This window comes from Equus caballus, chromosome 1, assembly GCF_041296265.1.
Source record: "Equus caballus isolate H_3958 breed thoroughbred chromosome 1, TB-T2T, whole genome shotgun sequence".
In the NCBI taxonomy this organism is placed as follows: domain Eukaryota; kingdom Metazoa; phylum Chordata; class Mammalia; order Perissodactyla; family Equidae; genus Equus; species Equus caballus.
In genome coordinates this window covers 93,827,671-93,847,650 of record NC_091684.1, presented here as the reverse complement: position 1 = coordinate 93,847,650, position 19,980 = coordinate 93,827,671, and the positions used below count along the sequence as shown (strand labels likewise).

General features: G+C 52.1%; 1 protein-coding gene across 6 annotated transcripts in view; it reads right to left on the bottom strand.

Annotated features, from left to right (window-relative positions):
- The window catches only part of ARHGAP22 (Rho GTPase activating protein 22), a 188,167-nt gene that overhangs the window by 119,002 nt on the left and 49,185 nt on the right, over nucleotides 1-19,980 (bottom strand). For all 6 annotated transcript variants that reach the window (XM_023648277.2, XM_023648280.2, XM_070265086.1 and 3 more), the window contains one exon: nucleotides 6,319-6,518. In XM_023648277.2, the coding sequence (XP_023504045.2) occupies nucleotides 6,319-6,518 (200 nt within the window). The remainder of the gene's footprint in view (nucleotides 1-6,318; nucleotides 6,519-19,980) is intronic.

The following is a 19,980-nucleotide window of genomic DNA, read 5'->3' as shown; positions in this document are numbered from 1 at the left end:
TTTGCATTCCTGCCTCATGGATGCGACTCACACTTAAGCTTCAGAGACTCGGCTCTTCCTCAGACATGAGGCCTCCCCAAAGTTGATTTTAAACATATTTTCTGAGCACCTCCAACATGGCAGGGCGAGCACTGCAGAGGCCGCTGGGCTGGGCGGCTCTGTCGAGAAAAGGGAGACCTCTGTCTGACCCCACACCTGATGCCCTTCCTGGTTACCTGAAGAAGAGCTCTCTAGAACTGTGCCCTTGTCACTTTCCTTTTTAAGTTTTAGTTTTCCTTTTCTTGTTTAAATGAAAAATATTTTAAAATAATGCACTTAAACGAATATAGTCTCACCGTGAGAAATGAAAAGGATTCAGATAAATCTCAAGTTTCCTGATCACCACCTCGCTCTCCAGGCCCCCGCCACAGCCCTACCCTGCAGCTCTGAACGATAGTAGTTGTATTCCGAAAATTCCAAAAATAAATTCTCTCAGTTTTATTTCACTTACTTTTAGTGAGAAATATTTGTTATTCTTCATTTATTTTTTTAAAGTTATATCTCAACATAGTTTACAGAATCAAATAGTTCTGCAAGGCGACGAGTCTTCCTTTTCAACCATTGCCCGGATCTCAGGCACCACTTTCAACTCTTTTAGATGAGGGTTTTTTTTTTTTTTTGGTTCTTATGTTTGTTTCTAAATAATCATGCTTATATTACCACGTGTTGATTTGAAATTGGAGGCATTATCTAAGGAATTTCTGGCACAGAAGGTTGAGATGTTGCCTGTGTGCCCCTCCAGCACCCCCATGTGACTTCCTGACCCTCCCTGGTTTCCATGGTAACTCTGGTTCCATCAGTCAGGACTCAGTGTGTACCTCCCACTCCGGGAAATTTAACTTAATTGAAGCATTACTCGAAGGATTCTTTTCTTTTCTCTTTCTAGAACTTGTGTCTTTCTAGAGCTCCTTCTATTTAGACGTTGGGTTGTCTCTCCTTTTTTACACTCGGTTGTTCTTCTCTTCTTTCTGAGACATTGTGTCAAGTTTTTCCTCCAGCCCTTCCTTGGAGGTTTTGTTTCTGATATCTTATTTCTGAAACCTGGGAGCGGGTTTGTTTCCCGACCATCCATTTTTATAGTCTCTCTCTGAGGAGGTTAAAGATCATTTTATGTAAAAGTTTTCCCTCTCTCACATAGATTTGGTTGCCTCCATCTTGCCTCCTTTTCTCTCCTGTGACTGTGTTGTCCTTCGCGTGAGACTCTTTCCTTGCTGTCCAGTGACCTGAGCTTCTTACTCCGACATAGGCACGGTGCTCTAAGCAGCTGACTGGCAGCTGGATGAGGGGAGGCTGGGAACTGTTCACACGGCAGCCAACAGACAGCCATTGGCCTGGGCTGTATCACTGGGGAACCCCTGCTCTCAGTGTACTTTGTGGTTTTCTTCTTGGCCTGTCAGATGCTCCAGTGAAAATTCTTCCTTTCCTTCCTTGGGGCTATTCCTGGCTGTGGGGGTCTGGGAGCCAAACGTGGGATGAAGTAACCAGTCTGCTCATCGGCTGCCGTCTAACTCTCCTGTTCTCCGTGTGGCCCTCCCACCAATGAGTGGGCCAGCGCCCTCGCTCTCAAGTGCCTCTCTCTGATCCTTCCCGGAGAACAAACTCCAGTGTTCCACCCGAGGCGGGGAGGGCAGTCACAGCTTTGCATTATGTTGTTTGGGAGATCGGGGATCTCACTGCTTTTTAAACTGACTTCCAACCACTTCTCCTGTTTTCAGCTTCTCTTCTATCCTTATTTCCAGTGATATTGGGTCCTGCAAATTCCTGAGTCTTTGGTGGGGGTCGGGGGTCTTCTCTGCATATCTGATGGATTTTTGTGCTCTCCCTTGTGCTGGCTTGGAATTCAGCTCTCTCTGTCTGCTAAATCAGCTGCCTCTTGCCCATCCGCTTTCCAGCATCCAGAATACTGTCTCTCTCCTGTCCTTTCCATCTACGTGTGTTTACACCTTCAAAACCACGCCTTTAGTGCTCTTTACTGGAGTTTGGGTGTTTTTAAATGCCATCCTTAACTAGAAGTTACACTTTAAGTTTCGATTTTCTTATTAATTTGGGAGGTATTATGAAGTGTGTGTTTAATTTCCACGTGTGTAGGTTTCTCTCTCTCTCTTGCATACACACCCTCACTCACTATCATTTTGTCCTTAATTTCTGTCTTTTTTCACTGCTATTGTCAGTGAATGTGTTTTTATGATTCAAATTTTTGAAAAAAGTGAAGAACAATGAATATTATTTTTCTTTGTTTACGTATCCTTCAAAGCTATATGATTAAGAGCATAAAAGTTCATAGCTCCACTATTTTCTTGGTAGGACGTTATTTATATTATTATGAAATATTTCTCTTTGTTCCCTTTTGCTCTTATCAACTTGAATTTTATTTTATTTTGATGTGGCTAAATCTGCTTTCTTTTTGCTCACATCTGCTGGCTTATCTTTTTCTATTGTTTTGTTTTTCAATCTTTTCGTTTATTGCTCTCTCTCTCTTTCTCTCTCTCTCTTTTTTTTTGTGAGGAAGATTGGCCCTGAGCTAACATCTGTTGCCAATCTTCCTTTTGTGCTTGAGAAAGATCACCGCTGAGCTAACATCTGTGCCAGTCTTCCTCTATTTTATGTGGGATGCCACCACAGCACAGCTTGACAAACGGTGCTAGGTCTGTGCCTGGGATCCAAACCTGCGAACTCTGGGCTGCTGAAGTAAAGTGCTCAAACTTAACCACTACACCATTGGGCCAGCCCTGCTCTCTCTTTTTTAAAGACAATCTTCCACTTTCCGTCCTTTAAGAGACGGATGAATCTGACCTACTCACATTTATCATGAAAACCGAAATGTTTGCATCTCTTCCTTGCCATCTTCTTTCTTTCTTTTTTGTTTTCTATTTACCTTTCTTTCTTGTTTTTTTTTCCTTCCCCCCATTTTCTGCCCATTTGTTGAACTGATTACATTTAATTTGCTACATTTTTTCCATCTTATGTTTTGCAAGTTATGCCTTCCATTTCTATTCAAAGCCAAGAAACCCACAAGCGAACGATCGGGATAACCAGACTGAAAGTGAGTCAGTCCTCAAACAGTGGAGATGACCAGGCTGATCGACAAAGGATGCGGCCGGAGTTTTCATGGCTCAGGAAACTCCTCAAGCAGAAGCTAAAACCATTGCATGAAAAACTCTGGAATCTTCTATAGTGACAGTGTACGCCTGTCTGCTGAAACTGTCAGGGACAATATTGGGACAGGCTGGAGGAACAGGGCCACCCCTGCAGGTTCTGTTTTAAAGTGGCTTTGCCTATTCTTTCCATGTGAGCTTGAGCAAACCACTTCTTCCTCCGTCGTCCTCCAGTTTCCCCATCTCTAGGCTCTCCGCCCTCTGTGGACCCTCCACCAATGAGAAGGGGACGGGGGAAGAGACACGGCTCTGGAGGGACAACAGAGGTGAGCCTCACCAAGCGTCACATGCTCTGGGCAGCACCAAGGGGAGCTGACCATCCCTCCTCTCGACAATGACGTCCGCTGGATGGGTGACAGGCCACCTGTCAGGACGGCGCTTGCTACCTGGGCACTCCTGTCACGGTAAACAGGGAGCAGGGTGCATTTTTGCAGGAACCAGACATTGGGAATTAGCCTATTACATGTAGTTCATGCAATTAAGCGGAAATTTGTGGGCTTTTTACCAGCAGGCATGCAGGTTTGAGCTCATACTGTGTAGTAAGATAACTGAGTCAAATTTGACCAATCGTCTTCTTGGGACTGGGAGCCTGTGCTATGGGGTTGCCACAGCAGTCAGGCTTCATTGGGGAGGGGGCATTGTGGAAAGGAATAATGTCCCAAGAGGATTTGGAAGTGTCAGCCAGGCTCGGAGAGGCCAGACGGGAGCCCTGGGTGTGATGCTGCATCTCTTAGGAGATGCTAAGAGATGCTCCTTTCGGGGATGTAATGGCTCCTGGCGATGAATGCCCTGGTTTAGTTCGGGTTGGGCCTGAGGGCTCCTCCTGCATCCAGGCTGGTGATTGGGGATGTCAATGCCTCCCTTTGATAAGCTGCTTCTACCAGCAGCCTTTGAAGTCTGGAAACGGTGGCAGATGAGGGAGAGGAATGTCTGGTTCAGGAAATCTGGGAGATGGACGTCCCTTATGGAGTTGCAGCCCATGGTTGAGAACCATCTAGGGCTCGCCATGAGGAATACGCGGGGAAGCCTGTGGCACGGGTCCACACATACCCTGGGTGACCTTGGTATGTTACTTGAGTCCGCTGGGCTCACCCAGCATCACGATGCAGTTCTCTCAGGAGATGGTGCCGTGGGCTGGACGAGGAGGGGGACGATGGGAGGGGCAATAGGCAGGGCTCTGAGTGGCTGAGGACCCTGGCAACCTTAGTCACAGTCATCGGAGTGACATGTCACCAAGAGGTCAGCCAGGAAAGCAGCAGGCAAGATAGAGCTGTGGTGCCCAATCTGGGGAGTAGGCTCTGGGGTAGGGGCTGGGGAGGGGGAAGCAAGGCAAAGATGGGGCGGAGGGAGCATGAGGGTACCCAGACTTCAGTACCCCACGTGCTAGGATTTGTGCTGAGTTATATACAAGTTCTACATTAATCCTTAGCGCATCTCCATGACATTGGTAATGATGTCTCCACTTTAGCAATGATAAAACGGAAAGGAAAAAAAATTTAAGTGACTTGTTCCAAGTCATACAGCTAGCATGTCTGGGAGCTATTTTCCTTCCTTATAAAACCAGGGAGGCCGGATGAGATCAGGGTCTCCTAAACTTGGGTTTAGATCCACTTCCACGGTTTTTGTTGCATCCACCTCTCATCTGTACTATTATTTATGTAAAAGTTCTCCTTAAGCGATCTCATGCATTATTTCTTATTTTATTGTGGTAAAATATACATAACATATAATTTACCATTTCAACCACTTTTAAGTGTATAGTTCAGTGGCACTAAGTGCATTCACATAGCCGCGCAACACTTCTTGTTTCCACCTTAAATATATTTTAGAAAGGAAAGCATAATATCAAGAACGGAAACCAGTATTACTTTCCAAAAACAGAAGTTAACATTTAGAATAAACGCAGTGAAGACAGAAAGTGATTAAGTCGCAGCTAGTTACTGTTGCCACCGATTTTCTTGCTGTGATGCTGACACAATCCTGAGCTGTGCCCTGGTACCTCTTTGCAGCCCGCCCATCACTGAGCACCCTCCCTGCCTCGCTGTGATGTTGACCTGATCCCGAGCTGTGCCCTTGTACCTCCTTGCAGCCTGCCCATCACCGAGCACCCTCCCTGCCTTGCTGTGATGTCGACGCGATCCTGAGCTGTGCCCTGGTACCTCCTTGCAGCCCACCCATCACTGAGCACGCTCCCTGCGGCCCAGCCCCTGGGCACCCTGCAGGAACTGCTGAGATGCACACAGGCTCCCGCCTGCCAAGGCTCTGTGGCTCCTGAGCCCCAACAAGGGCATCTCCCTTTTTTTTCTGACTTGGAGCAATGACTAGGAGCACAGCCTTTGGGACAAGTCCTTTAAGTTCCTGTCCCCATTTTTCCCGAGAGAAAGGAGGGTACCTCCCAGATGTCCTTTCTCTCTCTGAATCCCGTAAGAAGGATTAGATCGCCCAAGTCCTGCGTGACCAGCTGTCTGGCAGGGCAGCATAGAGACCACTTCGTCATTACGTTTGCATGGTCCAACCGCGACCAGGCTACACCACGGTGGGACAAGGCTACTAGTTGCTCTGAGTGAGTGAACTTGGTGCAATGTGGGTGGAAAGGCAGAAGTGGTAAGTAGCTGGGGTGGGTCTTGCAGTGCTGGTGGAAAACAGAAGCAGCCACCGAGAGGCAGGGCATCCAACATAAGGGTTTCACAGTGAGCCAGATTTCAGTTTGAAGTTAGATTTTTCTGAGTACCACTTCCTTGGACAGTGGGAGTGATGAAATGGGTGCACCTGTGTCCTCCTTGGAAGCAGTAAGAGGCTGAAAAGAACACAGGGAAGAGTGTTTTCCTAAGCTGTGTGGAGATGCTCTCTACCGACATTGGAAGGAAACATTTTCAGTACTGAGGCTGTGGGTGCGTTTCAGTAAAGCAAGCTGGGACACCAGGAACATAGGGGCTGAGAAGAAAAATCGCTTTGAAATCCTGGTGAAATGTCACACTGAGTGCAGTCAGTGCCTTGGGTGCTCAAGGGGTGGAGGGCTTGACAAGAGGGTCTCTCTGCCTGTCCCCCTCTCTCCTGGGCACAGGTGACCCTCCCTTGGAGCTCCCCCATCATGCCTGATGGACGCAGGACACGGGCTTCTCACCTGGGGCTTGGTCTCATCCTTGTCCTTGTAGTAGAGCAGCTGGTCCCCACGCAGCACGAACCAGCGCTGCTGCCAGTTCTTCATGATGCTCCTCTGCTTCTTCAGCCAGCCCGCCTTCAGCACGGGGCCCAGCCGGTGGGCGCAAGGCAGCTGGCCAGGACTCCGGCTCTGCTCGCCCATCACCAGGCTTTTGGAGCGGGCTGGAAGCCAAGAACACACACAGTGAGTGTGAAGGACGGCATGCCTGTTGTCAGTCCTTGCCCCAGCCTGGCATCCTAGCTGCCCTGCGACCAGGCCATGGAAGCTCAGTCCAGCAGGGCACGATCATGCTTGGCCTATTGCCCCCTCGGGTTCAAAGGGGCATGGATGGGAGCCACTCAGCTGCAGCTGCCCAAAGTTATCCACCAGGTGTAGGTACACAGCCTGCCTGCCTGGTTAGTTCTGTTATGTGTCTGGGATCCTAGGTTCTCATTTCCCCAGGTTTGTTCATCCATCCATGCACCCGTGCATCCATGCATGCATCCACCCACGCACCCACACATCCATCCATGCATCTGTCCATGCATACATCCGTGGATCCACCCACCCTTCCATTTGTTCAATGGTTCATTCATTTATTCGTTCAGCAACTATTTATTGGGTACCTACTATAGTCCAGTCATTGTTTTAGATGCTGGCAATAAAGCAGTGAAACAAAAATCGTAAAAATCTGGATCCTGCTGGAGCTCACATTCTAGCAGGATCCTGTTATTCAGGCCCCGAGGGAGCTGGCCCCCTCCAGAGCCTCTCCCTGATTTCTGCATGGCACCCCTCCTCTGGAGGCATCAGACCTGTGCGTAATGCCCAGACCCCCAAAGCCACCTTGCCGCCTCCCTGGGACCATCCTGGCAGGGTGAGCCTGACTGCTGGGCCTCTGCTGCAGCTCTTTGTTGTCACCTGTTGATGGCTCCTTGACAGGGCAGAGGGGCCGTCTCTCCTACCTCAGAGCCTCTGAGCGCCCATGAGCCCTTCCACCCTGCAGGCCTCTCCTTCTGCCCAAGTGACTCGTCGACCAGAGCTGGCCAGGGTTAGTACTGCCCTTCACTGTGGTGACGGAGGTCCTGTCCCCTCCTCGCCCTGCCAATCTTTCCCCTCCCTCTCTCTCCTCTGCTGTGCAACCTCAGCAGCCTGCCATCAAGGGAGAAATGCCCTGCCTGGGGGAGGCTGGGCTGAGCCACTGGAGGCAGGTCAGGGCTGTGCCCAAGGGGGCAGAAAGGCATCAGGAGGGCCCTTCGGCTTCTAGGGGTACACCTGCCTCCCTGTCCCTCCTCCCATGTCGAGCTGTCGAGGGGCTGGAGCAGGCCTGGATTCAACACACTTACTGATCCCCTTCCAGGGTCTGGGGCTGTGTCGGGCCCTGGGGACATGGAGACGAGGGTTACCACGACCCCAGTGTTCTGGGGGGGGTGGGGGGGGGGGCGTCTGACAGAGGACTGAGGAGAGAAAGGGGACAGGTGTGTCCCTTTGGTTACGGAGTTTTCTTCTCTGGGTCTCAGTTTTCTCATCTCTAAAATTCCTCTAATGGCTCAAGACTCGATAGTAAAATTAAGTCACTGGGGCCCAGGCTTTTGTTTTTAATTACTTGAGATTTCTAACATGAGCCTTGGCAGGAGCTGGTCATGACTGGCCCATAGTTCCCTCAACGTGGCACGACAAAGAAATGGGGGGCATTTTCTGCCCTGATCCCCAGGCCCTGGGACCACCCTCCTGAGGGCTGTGGGTATGGAGGGAGCAGGCAAGTGGGAGCCCTGTTCACCAGGGCAAGGAGGCTGGGCCCGTCCTGGGGCAGGGAGCTATGGCTGGTCTTGGTTTCAGCAGATGCGGGCGTCCCACCCGTCCTGCCCCGGCTCCATGGAGGAGAGGAAAGGCCAGCTGCTGTCCCCCTCAGGTCCCCAGGGGCACACAGCCTGCAGATGCTACTTAGGCTGCCAAACCAGCCCAGGTTTTCCCCAGCTGATCAATCACACAGATATTGCTTATAAGGCCAATTAAGCATCTTGAAAGGAAAATAATCATTGTTATGATTTATTAATAACCACTGTTGCTGTCTTCAGCACTTCCTTGAATCAACTTATTCGCTTCTGGAAATACTTAAGCCAAGGTTTCAGGTCAAACAGCTCCGCCATTCTAAGCTCCGGAACTGACAGGAGTTTCTCGAGAGGGCCCAGGAGTGGACCCAGGGCAAGCTGTGACCTGGAGGTCAGAGGGGAGCGCCCTTCGCCCTCCTCAAAGTCAGGCTCTTCTGCTCACAAGCACGATCATTCATTCATTCACTCACTCACTCATTCCTGCATTCCAAATCTACAGCACTCCTCCGGGTACAGCGCATAACCCTGAGTCATTCGTGGTCCCCTGGGGTCCCCAGTCTGGCGGGGGAAATAAGTCACAAAGAGCAACCACACAGAGATGACAGAGCCACCGCCACGTGGACAGAAAGTGCTGCAGATGCTCACGTGAAGGTGCAGACCTCTCCGCTGTGGACATCTGGGAGCCACCCACAGGAGGGAGCACTGGGCTGAACTTGGAAGGGGGACTAGAATTTGGGCCTGCCTCCGGGGAGGCGGGGCTCCAACTGGGGAGGAACAGCCAAGCGTGGCAGTCACTACCTCTAGGCTCAAATCAGTGCACAGGCCAGGCGGACACCAACCTCCTCTTGCTGACAAGCATCTCTTGAGAAGGTGGTCCCCATTCCCAGCCTCTCCTTCCTCGCTCCCCAGGCCCTGCCAACCCCTCGCATTTGGAGATTCTGTTCTCTCCTGATGCAGCTCTGGTCCAATCCAACAGTCTGGCTCTGGGTCTCAGCCTCCAAGACCCTTGGTGCTCAGAGACTGTTGCTCACCCTCGTCTTCTCGAAGCTCTTCCCTCCTCCTGCTCGTCCCTCCCTGCCTGCCCAGCCTGTTCCGGCCTCCACTTCCTCTGTTCTCCCTGAAAGTCCTGCGGTGGCCCGGGCTGCCCAGCCACCCTCCATCCCATCCTGAGTCCCAGGTGTTTATTTCCGTCTGCATCTTGCTCCAGACCTTCAGGCTCAAGAGTCAAACCCTCCACAGGACATCTCCATAGGGCTGGTTCAGGGTCTCCCAAGCCCACGTCCAAACTGATGGCTCGTCTCTCTTGAACCTGCTTCCCCTCCCCCTTCTCACCGAGGGCTCACGACCAACCAGACTCAACAGCTTGGAGTTGGTTGTTTGGACAAATCCTCCCCTGTCAAGCCCTCCTGGCAGTTTCCACATTGTGAAGACTCTCTCTCCTTTTCACTTCTCTTTTACTGAATCCATTCAAGTTCTTTTTTTTTTTTTGGTAAAGATTGGCTCTGAGCTAACATCTGCCAATCTTTTTTCATTCTTCTTCTCCCCAAATCCTCCCAGTACATAGTTACATATTTTTAGTTGTGGGTCCTCCTAGCTGTGGCATGTGGAATGCCACCTCAGCATAGCTTGATGAGTGGTGCGATGTCCGTGCCCTGGATCTTATCCAGTGAAACCCTGGGCCGCTGAAGCGGAGAGCGCAAACTTAACCACTCCGCCACGGGGCAGCCCCCTCCATTCAAGTTCTTATCATCGTTGCCTGGACTCCTTCCTCTTACCTCCTGCCCTCCACAGGAGTCTCTGACAGAGACATTCAGCTGCCAAGAGAATCCTTCTGAACACGGTACAATCACTTCACCGCTCTCCTCACGAGCGGCCATGGTACTGACCAACCACGGACCCAGGAAAGCCCACCCCCGGCCCGGCAGTCACCATCCGTTCCTGGGACAGCACCATCCTGGCTTAATCATGCGCCTCCCCATCCTCCCAGGCTCGTGGCTGCCGAAGATGTGTGCCTATGACACCTTCCTAGGAAGCTTAGCAACACCCATCTCCAGATGTGCTGAATCACAGCTTCTGCGGGAAGGACCTGGAACCCAGACTGTGGAGCAGCGCCCATGTTCTGATGATCACGCCCTGTGCTCCGATCACACCAGACCACTTCCCTTCGTAATGCCCTCCCCTCATCCTCACTGGCAAAGGCCTACCTTCTGGTCAAGTGGCTCCAGTTCCGCTCCATCCATGCGCCCTCCCAGAGTCACGCCACTGAAACAGTCTTTCTTTTCACTTCAATTTCACCTTTAAAATAGCATGAATAATAGCCTAGCATAGAAGAGTGTTGTCTGCAGTGTGTATGTCTACCTCTCCCTAAGATTGACGACCGTGGAGAGCCAGGGGACCCACTCCCTCCTGGGGAACTCTGTGCATGCGTGTGTGAGTGTTGTGTGTGTGCATGCATGCATGCATGAGTGTGTATATGTTTGCAAGTGTGTGTGTATGTTTAAGAGAGTGTGTACACGTGTGAGTAAGAGAGAGTATGTGCATGTGTGTGAGAATGTGTATTTGTGAGTGTGTGTATGCATCAGTGTGTGTTTGCAGGCATGTGTATGTTTGTGAATGTGTGTGGGAGAGTATGTATGCATGCATGAGTGTGCAAGTGTGTGCATGCGTGAGCATGTGATTGTGAGTGCACAGGTATGAAAGGATATGTTTGTATGTAAGTCTGCAAGTGTGTGTGAGTGTGTGCATGAGTGCACGTGTGTGAGCCTGCACACGTGCACCTGTTTGGAGCAATGCTAGGTTTGGAATCTGAGGTCTTGTTCCAGGCAGTCAACCAGAATCAGACTGCTGGATTTCGATCAGAGCAGTCTCAGGAGGGGACAAAATCTCCGAGGAGGGAGAGCCTGCACCCAGGGCCTGCAGACCCATCCAGAAGCCCTGGAGGCCTGGGATACTCACATGGAAGCCAGGCTTTTGGGAAACTGGGCACCAAGCCCAGGGAGGAGAGGAGAGAGTAGAGGGTGGGGGCGCATCTCTGGTTGGGCAGAAAGCAGGGGCCTCCTTGAGAGACAGTCAGGAGGGGGGGGTTGATGATCAATGGTAGATAGGGGAAGGGGGAAGCGGGGGACAAGCCCGTGGTCAAGGAGGGTGGTGCAGGGCAATGACGCGTTCAACTAGCACATGCTGGGTTTCTGCGTCTCTTTGACATCCAAGAGGATATGCCCAGGAGGAGGCTGGATGTAGACCCCAGAGTGTGAGACAGAGAGCTGGGTTCAGGAAAGAGGTGGCTACAGACCAGAACCGGGATTCAAAGCCCGGGTGGCCCTGGTCTCTACGGATGCTCCAATCCTCCCCAAGCAGGATGGAGCCTGAGTGGGCCCTACGTGCTCCACATCAGAGTTACCAGAGAGCGAGGAGAAAAAGCAGCCCGACCAGCAGAGTGCTCAAGTGTTGGAACAATGACAGCTGGGTTTCTGTCTGTCCAGGGGCTGGCGGGAGTGAGAACACCAGGCAACTCAAACCTCAGAGGTCAGAACACTGGGTGGAGGAAACGGAATTCAAGTACCCGGGCTCATTCATTAGGACAGAAGGGCAGAAGGCTGGGCAGCATCCAGGCGTTGCTGGGGCAACACGAGGTGCGGGGCCAGCAGAGCAGGCCCTGACTCATGCTGTTCTATCAAGGTGGGGGAGGTGTCTTTCATTGAAGAAATTAGTGCAGAGATAATGTACAAAAGAGAAAATCCAGATGGCCAGGAAAGATGCGTAGAGATGCTGAACTTCAGCTGTAATGGGGGAAATGCAAATCATAGCCAGAACACAACACAGCACTGTGTACCCTGTGGGCGGGTACATTTGTCACGTTTGGTAACATCATGTGTTGGTGAGGTTGTGGGCACATATAAGCCAGTGTAGAGAGAGCGACTGGGCTGTATTTCTTCAAGTTAAAAAATGCCCAGTCTACAACTCAGCAATTCTGCTTCTCGCCTCGCCCTGCAGAAGGGACCCCAGTGCACAGGCAGTGGGACACAAGGATGCCCTGGAGCACTCTTTGTGATCCCTAAAAATGAGATAAATCCAAAGAAAGGCCCAACAATAGGAAAACAGCCAAATAAACTGGGCGATATTCACATTGTAGGATGCATTGCAGGGTTAAAAGAATGGGATGAATGTATATGAGCTAACATGGTTACTCCCCTTCTTAACAAACACCTCAGAAGAGGTGTCTTCATTCCCTTTCTCCAGTTTCTCTCCTATTCTCTTTTATTTATTGTAGTAAAATATACTTAACATAAAATTTAACATTTTAACCATTTTAAGTGTACAATTCAGTGGCATTAAGTATATTCACATTGCTATGCAACCATTACCATCATTCATCTCCATCCATCCATCCATCCATGCATCCACCCATCCATCCATTCATCCATCCATCCACCCACCCACCCATCCACCCACCCGTCCATCCATCCATGCGTCCATCCATCCATCCGTCCACCCACCCACCCATCCATCCATCCACCCATCCACCCACCTGTCTGTCCATCCATCCATCCATCCACCCATCCATCCATCCACCCACCCATCCATCCATCCACCCACCTGTTCATCCATCCATCCACCCATCCACCCACCTGTCTGTCCATCCATCCATCCATCCATCCATCCATTCATCCATCCATCCACCCATCCACCCATCCATCCGTCCATCCATCCATCTGTCCATCCATCCATCCATCCATCCATCTATCTTTTCGTCATCCCCAGCTGTTTCCTGTTCTCTTTTGAACCCACTCAGTCAGGCTTCCTTTATCTCTGTCCCACCCAAACTGCTCTTATCAAGGCCACCAATGACCCTCATGTTGCTCAATCCAAGGGTCAAGTCAGTCTACCCATTCCCCTTGCAGCCTTGACCCAGGTGGTCCCTCCCTCCTCCAGGGCCATTTCTCCCCTTGGGTTCCAAGACCGCCCTCTCCTGCCTCTCTCCTCCTTCACTGGTCGCCATCCCCTGTCCCCTCATATTCCCCACCTCTTGGCATCCAGTGCCCAGGGCTAGTCCACACTCACTGCCTTGGTGGTCTCTTCCTGAACCTGAGACCCAGGATGTCACTCTGTCCACCTGACACCTCCAACGTCATGTGTCCAAAGGTGAACTCTGGGTCTTTTCCTACCCAGAAGCCTACTCCTCCCACAGTCTCCCCGATCTCCATCAGTGGAAACACCATCCTCAGGCCTGCCTGTTCCCAGCCGCCATTATCTCTCACCCGAATGACTGCTATAGCCCCTTCTCCAGTCTCCCACTTGGCCATCAGAGCAGCCAGAGTTTTTAAAGATGGGCGTTAGATCATGTTGCTTCCTATGAAAACCCTGCAGGACTCCCCTCTCACTCAGAGTAAAAGTCGGAGCCATCACTACAGCCCACAAGGGTCCTCAGGACTGGCCAGGGGACCTCTCGGACCACCCCATGCTTACCCAGTCCTGGCCACACTGGCCTCTGCTGTTCCTCAAACAGGCCAGCCCTGCGCCTGCCGCCTGGCTCTGCACCTGCCATCTCTGTCCCCCGGGCCTCCTCTCGGCCCCCGTGCTCTTTACCCAAATGCGATTTTCTTCACGCGGCCTTTCCTGACCGCCTTTTACAAATGTATCTCAACTTCCCATGTCCCCTTTTCTGCTTCATTTTAACTTTTACTTAAATTCTATCATAGCAGTGAAAAAAAGCAAGTTGCAGAGCAAGACAAAATATGAAACAAACAAAATACAAAATGGGAAGGAAAACACAACCTGCAAACAAAAGACATCACCACATATTTTCGGTGGGTACGCATATTTGCGCAGAAGGAAGACGGCGCGCCTGTATTGGTGATTATGTTCCTGAAGGGCGGACGGAGGTTTTGGACATGCATTTTACTTGAGGAAGGAATGTGTATGCTGCTTACATAAATTAAAATAAAAACTTTAAAAGGAAAGAGCTCTTTTGGAATGGAGCTGGATCCCCTTGGGAGATCTATAATAGCAATTAAAATATCAGGAATTTGACTAACATTTATGAGTATTTATCTTCGACCAGCACCACGGTGGGCTGCAGACCACGACACAAACACCCGAGGCCCCGCCTCCCTCTGCCTGCTCGGAGCTCCCAGGCTGAGCAGACCGTGCTTCACGGAAGCAGGGCCCTGTTCCCTTCCGGGGGACCAGGTCAGGGGCCCATCTCGGTAGGTGAGCCCCTCTGGTGGGCCTGGGTCCACCCCAGGCTGCCTGCTCCACCCCATCTCACATAAGCAGGGGCTCCGTGAGGGCGGGCAGGTCATTCAGCACCCAGCGGCGCGACGCCAAGAGGACCTGGAGCTGCTGAAGCTTCAAAATAGCTGAGAACAAAATCAAAGATGCCTTACACAGTGGATCAGGTCCGAGCTCTGCCCATATTCTCTTGGATCCTTTTCCCCTGTTTTTATGCCCCTCTCTGGGCGCCCTGGCTCCCGCCCCCCTTTACTTCCAATAACTCACCCCGGGGTGGTTTTTCAGGACTGCGGCTGTTTTGGAAGACTGTCCTTGGGCCCTTGGAGCCCGTTTAGAGTGGGCACTGGGAGAAGTAGCAATTTACATCCTTCTCTACCCCACTAGCCCTTCGAAAGACTCCTGGGCTGGGAGCCTGAAGGACCCTGAAGCCTTGTATCTGGCTGGAAACTACTCAGAGGGGGAAAGAGGTGTAATTCACATTTCTAAGTTGCCCCGGGGCTCGGGCTGAGACCTCCCTTTCTTGGGCTTCACACCCCAGCTTGGCTCTCCTCTTCCCCCTCCTGTTCCTCTAGCACCTCCTTACTGTCCCTGGGGGGCGCTGCTTTAAGAAATTGCTGCATGAAAATCCTCATGTCGGGGTCTGTGTAGGAGAAGCCCACCTAACGCACCTGATGGTTTTTAGGGCCTTTTGACCAGGCTCGTGGCAGCATTGGCCTGGGGCCGCTGCTGGGGCATCTGGCTCTCCAGGGCGCTCGCTCACTGGGGTTAGGCCCCCCGCAGCGGGCCAGGGGTCTTCTTCCATCTGCAGCTCTGTAAGTGCAGCCCCAGAGCATGGAGGTCTGGCTGTGCATGACTAAAACCCAATTGATTTATAAAAGTCAATGGGATCTTAAAGCCGGGCTGGGGAAATAGCAAGATGGCTCTTGGAGCTGAATGATTTAAAGGATTGAGGCCGAAAGATGGATGGGGAAGAGGGAGGTGAGGTAATGGAAGGGGCACTCTGCAGGGGCTGGACAAGATGGTTTCATAAAGTTAATGCGATTTGCAGCCAAGGGCGAGCGGGCCCCGGCAGGTTCCCGTGCTGTCCTGGGAATACCACACCGGCCTTGGATGATTTATTGCGTGATGCTTCCTGAGTGCCCCTACCTTTGTTTATTTATTTTTTTTTGACTTGTTACTTAGCTTCTTCCTGGGCTCCATTTGGGCCTCTGTTCTTTGCTAGGTCCCCCAGCTGAGGTTTTCTACAGAACCAGGCAGGCCTTCCTAATGGGTCCCATTTCAGGGCCTGGAGGACGAAAGACAACAGGAGACACGGTCCTCTCCCCTCTCAGTGAAAAGCACTGATTTGAAAATAGCACAGAGGGAGTCTAGACCGTTGGGATTTTTTTCCCAAATGATTATTTTAGCGATTTAAAAACATCAATATAAAGGATCACATCCTTCAGAGTTATTTTTATTGGCTCTTCCCGGGTCTGCCTCCTGGCTCAGCCGGTGCTGGTCTTCAGGATGGGGTGCAGGAGGCAGGCCGACCCCCAAACTGCCTGACCTGAACGTCCATGCAATGTACACCCCAGATTCAGCTGGATCTAGGTTCACTCAGCCGCTCATGGAGTTGATGGGGCCTCCTGCATGTCCACCCTTTGCTGGCCCTGGGGTGTGCAGATGAAAGCCCGTGCCTGCCTTGGCAGAGGTAAAGGGGACGGGGACCCCCACATGCAAGTCTCACTGCACTGAGGCACGGATGAGGGGAAACGGGAGCGCGAGGCAGTGGTGAGTGGTGAGGGAGTCAGGATGGGAGGCTGGGAGGCCAGTGGCGAGGCTGAAACTGGATGAAAGGATGGGGTGAGCCATCAGAGGGTCAGGTTCTGCCACCCCACACTATGACACTTTGGCACATTGATCATTTTGAACTGAAGTCAATTGAGAAAACAGCAAACACAGAGGAGTTCTCTTCCTTCCCGTTTCTGCCTGAAAGCAGGGCATCAATTTCCCCTGGGAAGGGCATCCCACTCCTGGACCAGGAAGAGGAAGGGCGACTGGAGTCTGCATAACAAATCTTATCACACCACCTTTATCTACCACACATTTCCTAGCCACCTTCCCACAGTTTACTGTCCCTCCATATAGCTGCCTCTTTGGGCTTTCACCGCTTTTCTGTGAAGGGCCCCTCTCACACACAGGTAAAACTCTCCATAAAATTCACATGCCTTTCCTCCTGTTAATCTATCTTTTATCACTTTAATTAGCATGCCCCAGGCCTAGAACTTAAGAGGGTAGAGGAAAAGTTTTTCCTCTCCTACAGTATGGAAGGCTAGGGGGAGAAGAGGTGTGCTTAGCAGGGGGAACAGGAAGACGTGCAGGGCGAGAGAGCAGGGGTCAAATTGGGGAAGTCTGGCTCCCAGGCTCTTAGCCCTGACTCACACAAGATCTGTGGCCCTGCCCTAAAATAGACCATCCCCACCCCTCCCCCACAAGGCTAATGAAAAACCGCTACCTCTGAGAAAGACAAGCCTGATGGACCTCCTCTAACCCCCATCCACAGGCTGGACCTCCACCCATCACCCCTCGCTGGGGTCCCTCTTGCTGCACCCGCTTTGGCCATTGTTGACTTGGGTATGAAGTCGAGATGACAAGAGGCCTCTGCCAGCCAGTGTGCAGCCAGGGCTCCAGCTTCACCTCCCGCTCATGCTACATACCTCACTCCTTGCAAACCAACCACCGGTCCCCACATGGGCCATTCTGTGCCATACCCTGACCCTCCGGGCTGGTCAGCCTGAGGAGCCCTGGCTCACTCCTGAAGCTCCAGGGCCACTGTCTGCTGCTGTGCGAAGCCTCCTCCAGGAGGTCCGCCGAGCAGAGGGGTCCTTTCCATCCGTTACACCACCCAGTAGCTGGCACGCACCTCTGGCAGGACACATACCCCTCTAGGCTGTATTGATCTGCCAGCTTCTCACGATGAGGGAAGGTGCCCTCCTTGTGCTGGGTCCCTAGACTGTAGTACAGACCCCGTCAATGAATGCTTGCTGCATGAATGAACGAAAACGAGACAGGAAGCCTCGAGTTCAAGGAAGACGGGAAAGACCAAACCCGTGAGACCTTGTGCATCTGTAGACCACCTTCTTGGTTTGGAAGAAATCTGCCAACAGGATTTCTCCTACCCACAGCCTGTTTCTACAAGAGGACAAGATTAAAGGGCCGGAGATCACTGACTCCAGTCCTGGGATCAGAGAAGTGTCGAGCAGGAGAATCGAAACACAGAAGCAACGTTCTCCTTCGTTTCCTGGTTTGGTGGTGGGTGCAGAGAGGCTGCGTGAGGTCACGGAAGGGGCACAGCATCCGGAGGCCCGAGGCCCTTTAGCCTCTTGGAGCCCCAGGTTTCCATCTATAAAATGGGAGCAAACTATAAATCCTGCTCGCTTCCTAGATTGTGGTGAGGATGGAATGAATGGCGTTTTGATTGTGCTTTGGAACCGGAGAAGCGCTGAGTGGTCCATGGTGCATACGGCTTCTTCTTGCCCCGGGCTGAGCCCCTTGGAAGCATCTCTCCCATCTCTGGACCTTGTCCCCAGCTGCCTCCACTCTTGTTCAGATCAGCGGGCCATTCGCCAGGAGCCTGGGATTGGTGGAGTCGATGCAATTCAATATCGATTTAAATTTCATTTTCTGCTTGCCCACGAGCCATCAGCTTAGATCAATACTTTCTTCACCTTTGGCTAAGTAATCATTGAGGCTGTTGATGATTTCGGCAGAGGCAGAGGCAGGTCTGCGGCTGTCTGTGGGGGGATCCCAAGACAGCCTCCGGGAGGGAGGACAGAGGGCTCACAGAGCATCTCTCCAGGACACAAACTGCCACCATCAACTTCTGGCATGTGGGCCTCACGCAGCAACAGACACACTGGCAGTCTAGGGGCCGGGCGGGGTCCAGAAGCCCAGGAACCTGGCTTGCAGCAGCTGAGTGCTCTCCGAAGATGGGCTCTGACAATGACCGTGCAGACAGCAGATGGGAAACACCATGCCTCCCACAGCATTAACTGGGCATCCGCCCTCAGGGTCACTTCCCCGCAGAGCCACTGCCCCCACTGCAGCCAGCGTCATTGTCTAATGCTCTGTCCAGCCATGTCACTCCCCTGTTTAAAGCCCTACCTGCATGTGGGATGGGTCTATTCCCCTGGCCACATCTCCTTGTCCCCCCACTGACATCCTGCATCGCAGGCCCACCCAGGGGCTCACAGCCTGCCCAGCGCATGTGCCTCTGGGTCTTGACACATGTGGCTTTCCCCACCTGGCACGGCTCTCCTCTCCTGCTGCCCGGATAGGGCCTGGTGCGTAAATAAGGGAGCACACCGTGGTGTTCAAGGGCCTTCAGGTTTCGAATCTCAGCGCTGCTGCTCCTGGCTGGGTACCCTTCCTGGCTGGCAAGTTCTTTAATCTCTCTGGGACTCAGTTTCCTCATCTGAAAAATAGGGCAACAGGGGTCTCTTTCTCAGCAGGGGTCTTCTGAGGATTAAAGGAGATTACACACATGGTAGGTCTAACAGGACATTAAGATGCAAGCTCTGACAGGGCACCAAGACATGAGAGATGCAACTTTCTCATTCAAGGCCCAGACCAAGAAGCGTGCTCCCAAAGGGGTGGGTGACAATCGGTCATGCAGCCCTGGGATGGACGTGGAAATACAGAACTGGTCTTGCATTTGCAAATGAAAGCGACTCTAGGGCATTTCATTATCCAGGAGTGCTCAGAGTTGTCACGGGGTCTGGCCACGCAGGGGCGGGGAAGGCCTGGCCCCCGCGGGACAGTGGAGGGCACGAATAAAGCTGTTTCTTCATGAGTTGTGCTGGTTCGGCAGCACGGTTACATCAGTCCAATAGACAGGCACTCTGGTTGTTATTAACCATTTGGTCTGTGTGTGAGCGATTACACGTGTACCTGATTCCTAATGCAAGCATGGAGCTGAGGGTATCAGAGTCTACACTATTTGAGCTGGCTAATTTTATCAGAAATACGGCAAGTTGAAATAAAATGCCAGGGAAAGCTGGAATTCCTCAGCCTCACCAGGTGGCTGGGGCCAGGCCTGCCTGAGCCCACCACACTCCTCTGCGCCCAAGGCCAGCGCTGCTGGCACCCACTCGCGAGGGCACCTCCGCAGCATGCCCATCCTCCTCGTCCTGCCTAATCCCGCCTCCCACGCCTCTCCCACTAGTCTGCTGCTTGGCCAGGCTGCCTTCCAGCTGAGCAAATCTGAGATGGGCCAGGACAGAGCAGGCAGCATGACCCCACCGTCTGTTTTCACCCCTGCCCCTGGCGATAGCATTGTGAACACCTGCCCATGGGAACAGGTGCTCGCAGGGGCTCGGACATCCTCGCATTGCTGGGGCCTCAGCTGCTCAGTGACACCGTCTGGCCTCCCCTAGGCTCTGGACGGGGGGCTATATTTGGGGAGGAGAGTTTCTTGGCTCTCAGAATCTTATGTTTAAGCTGCTTCTGATCCTATTAGTGGTGCGATTTCGAGCACTTCACTTAAATGATTCTGCCTACATTTCTCCCTTGACTGATAGGGTCAGTATAAGACACATCCTAGGCA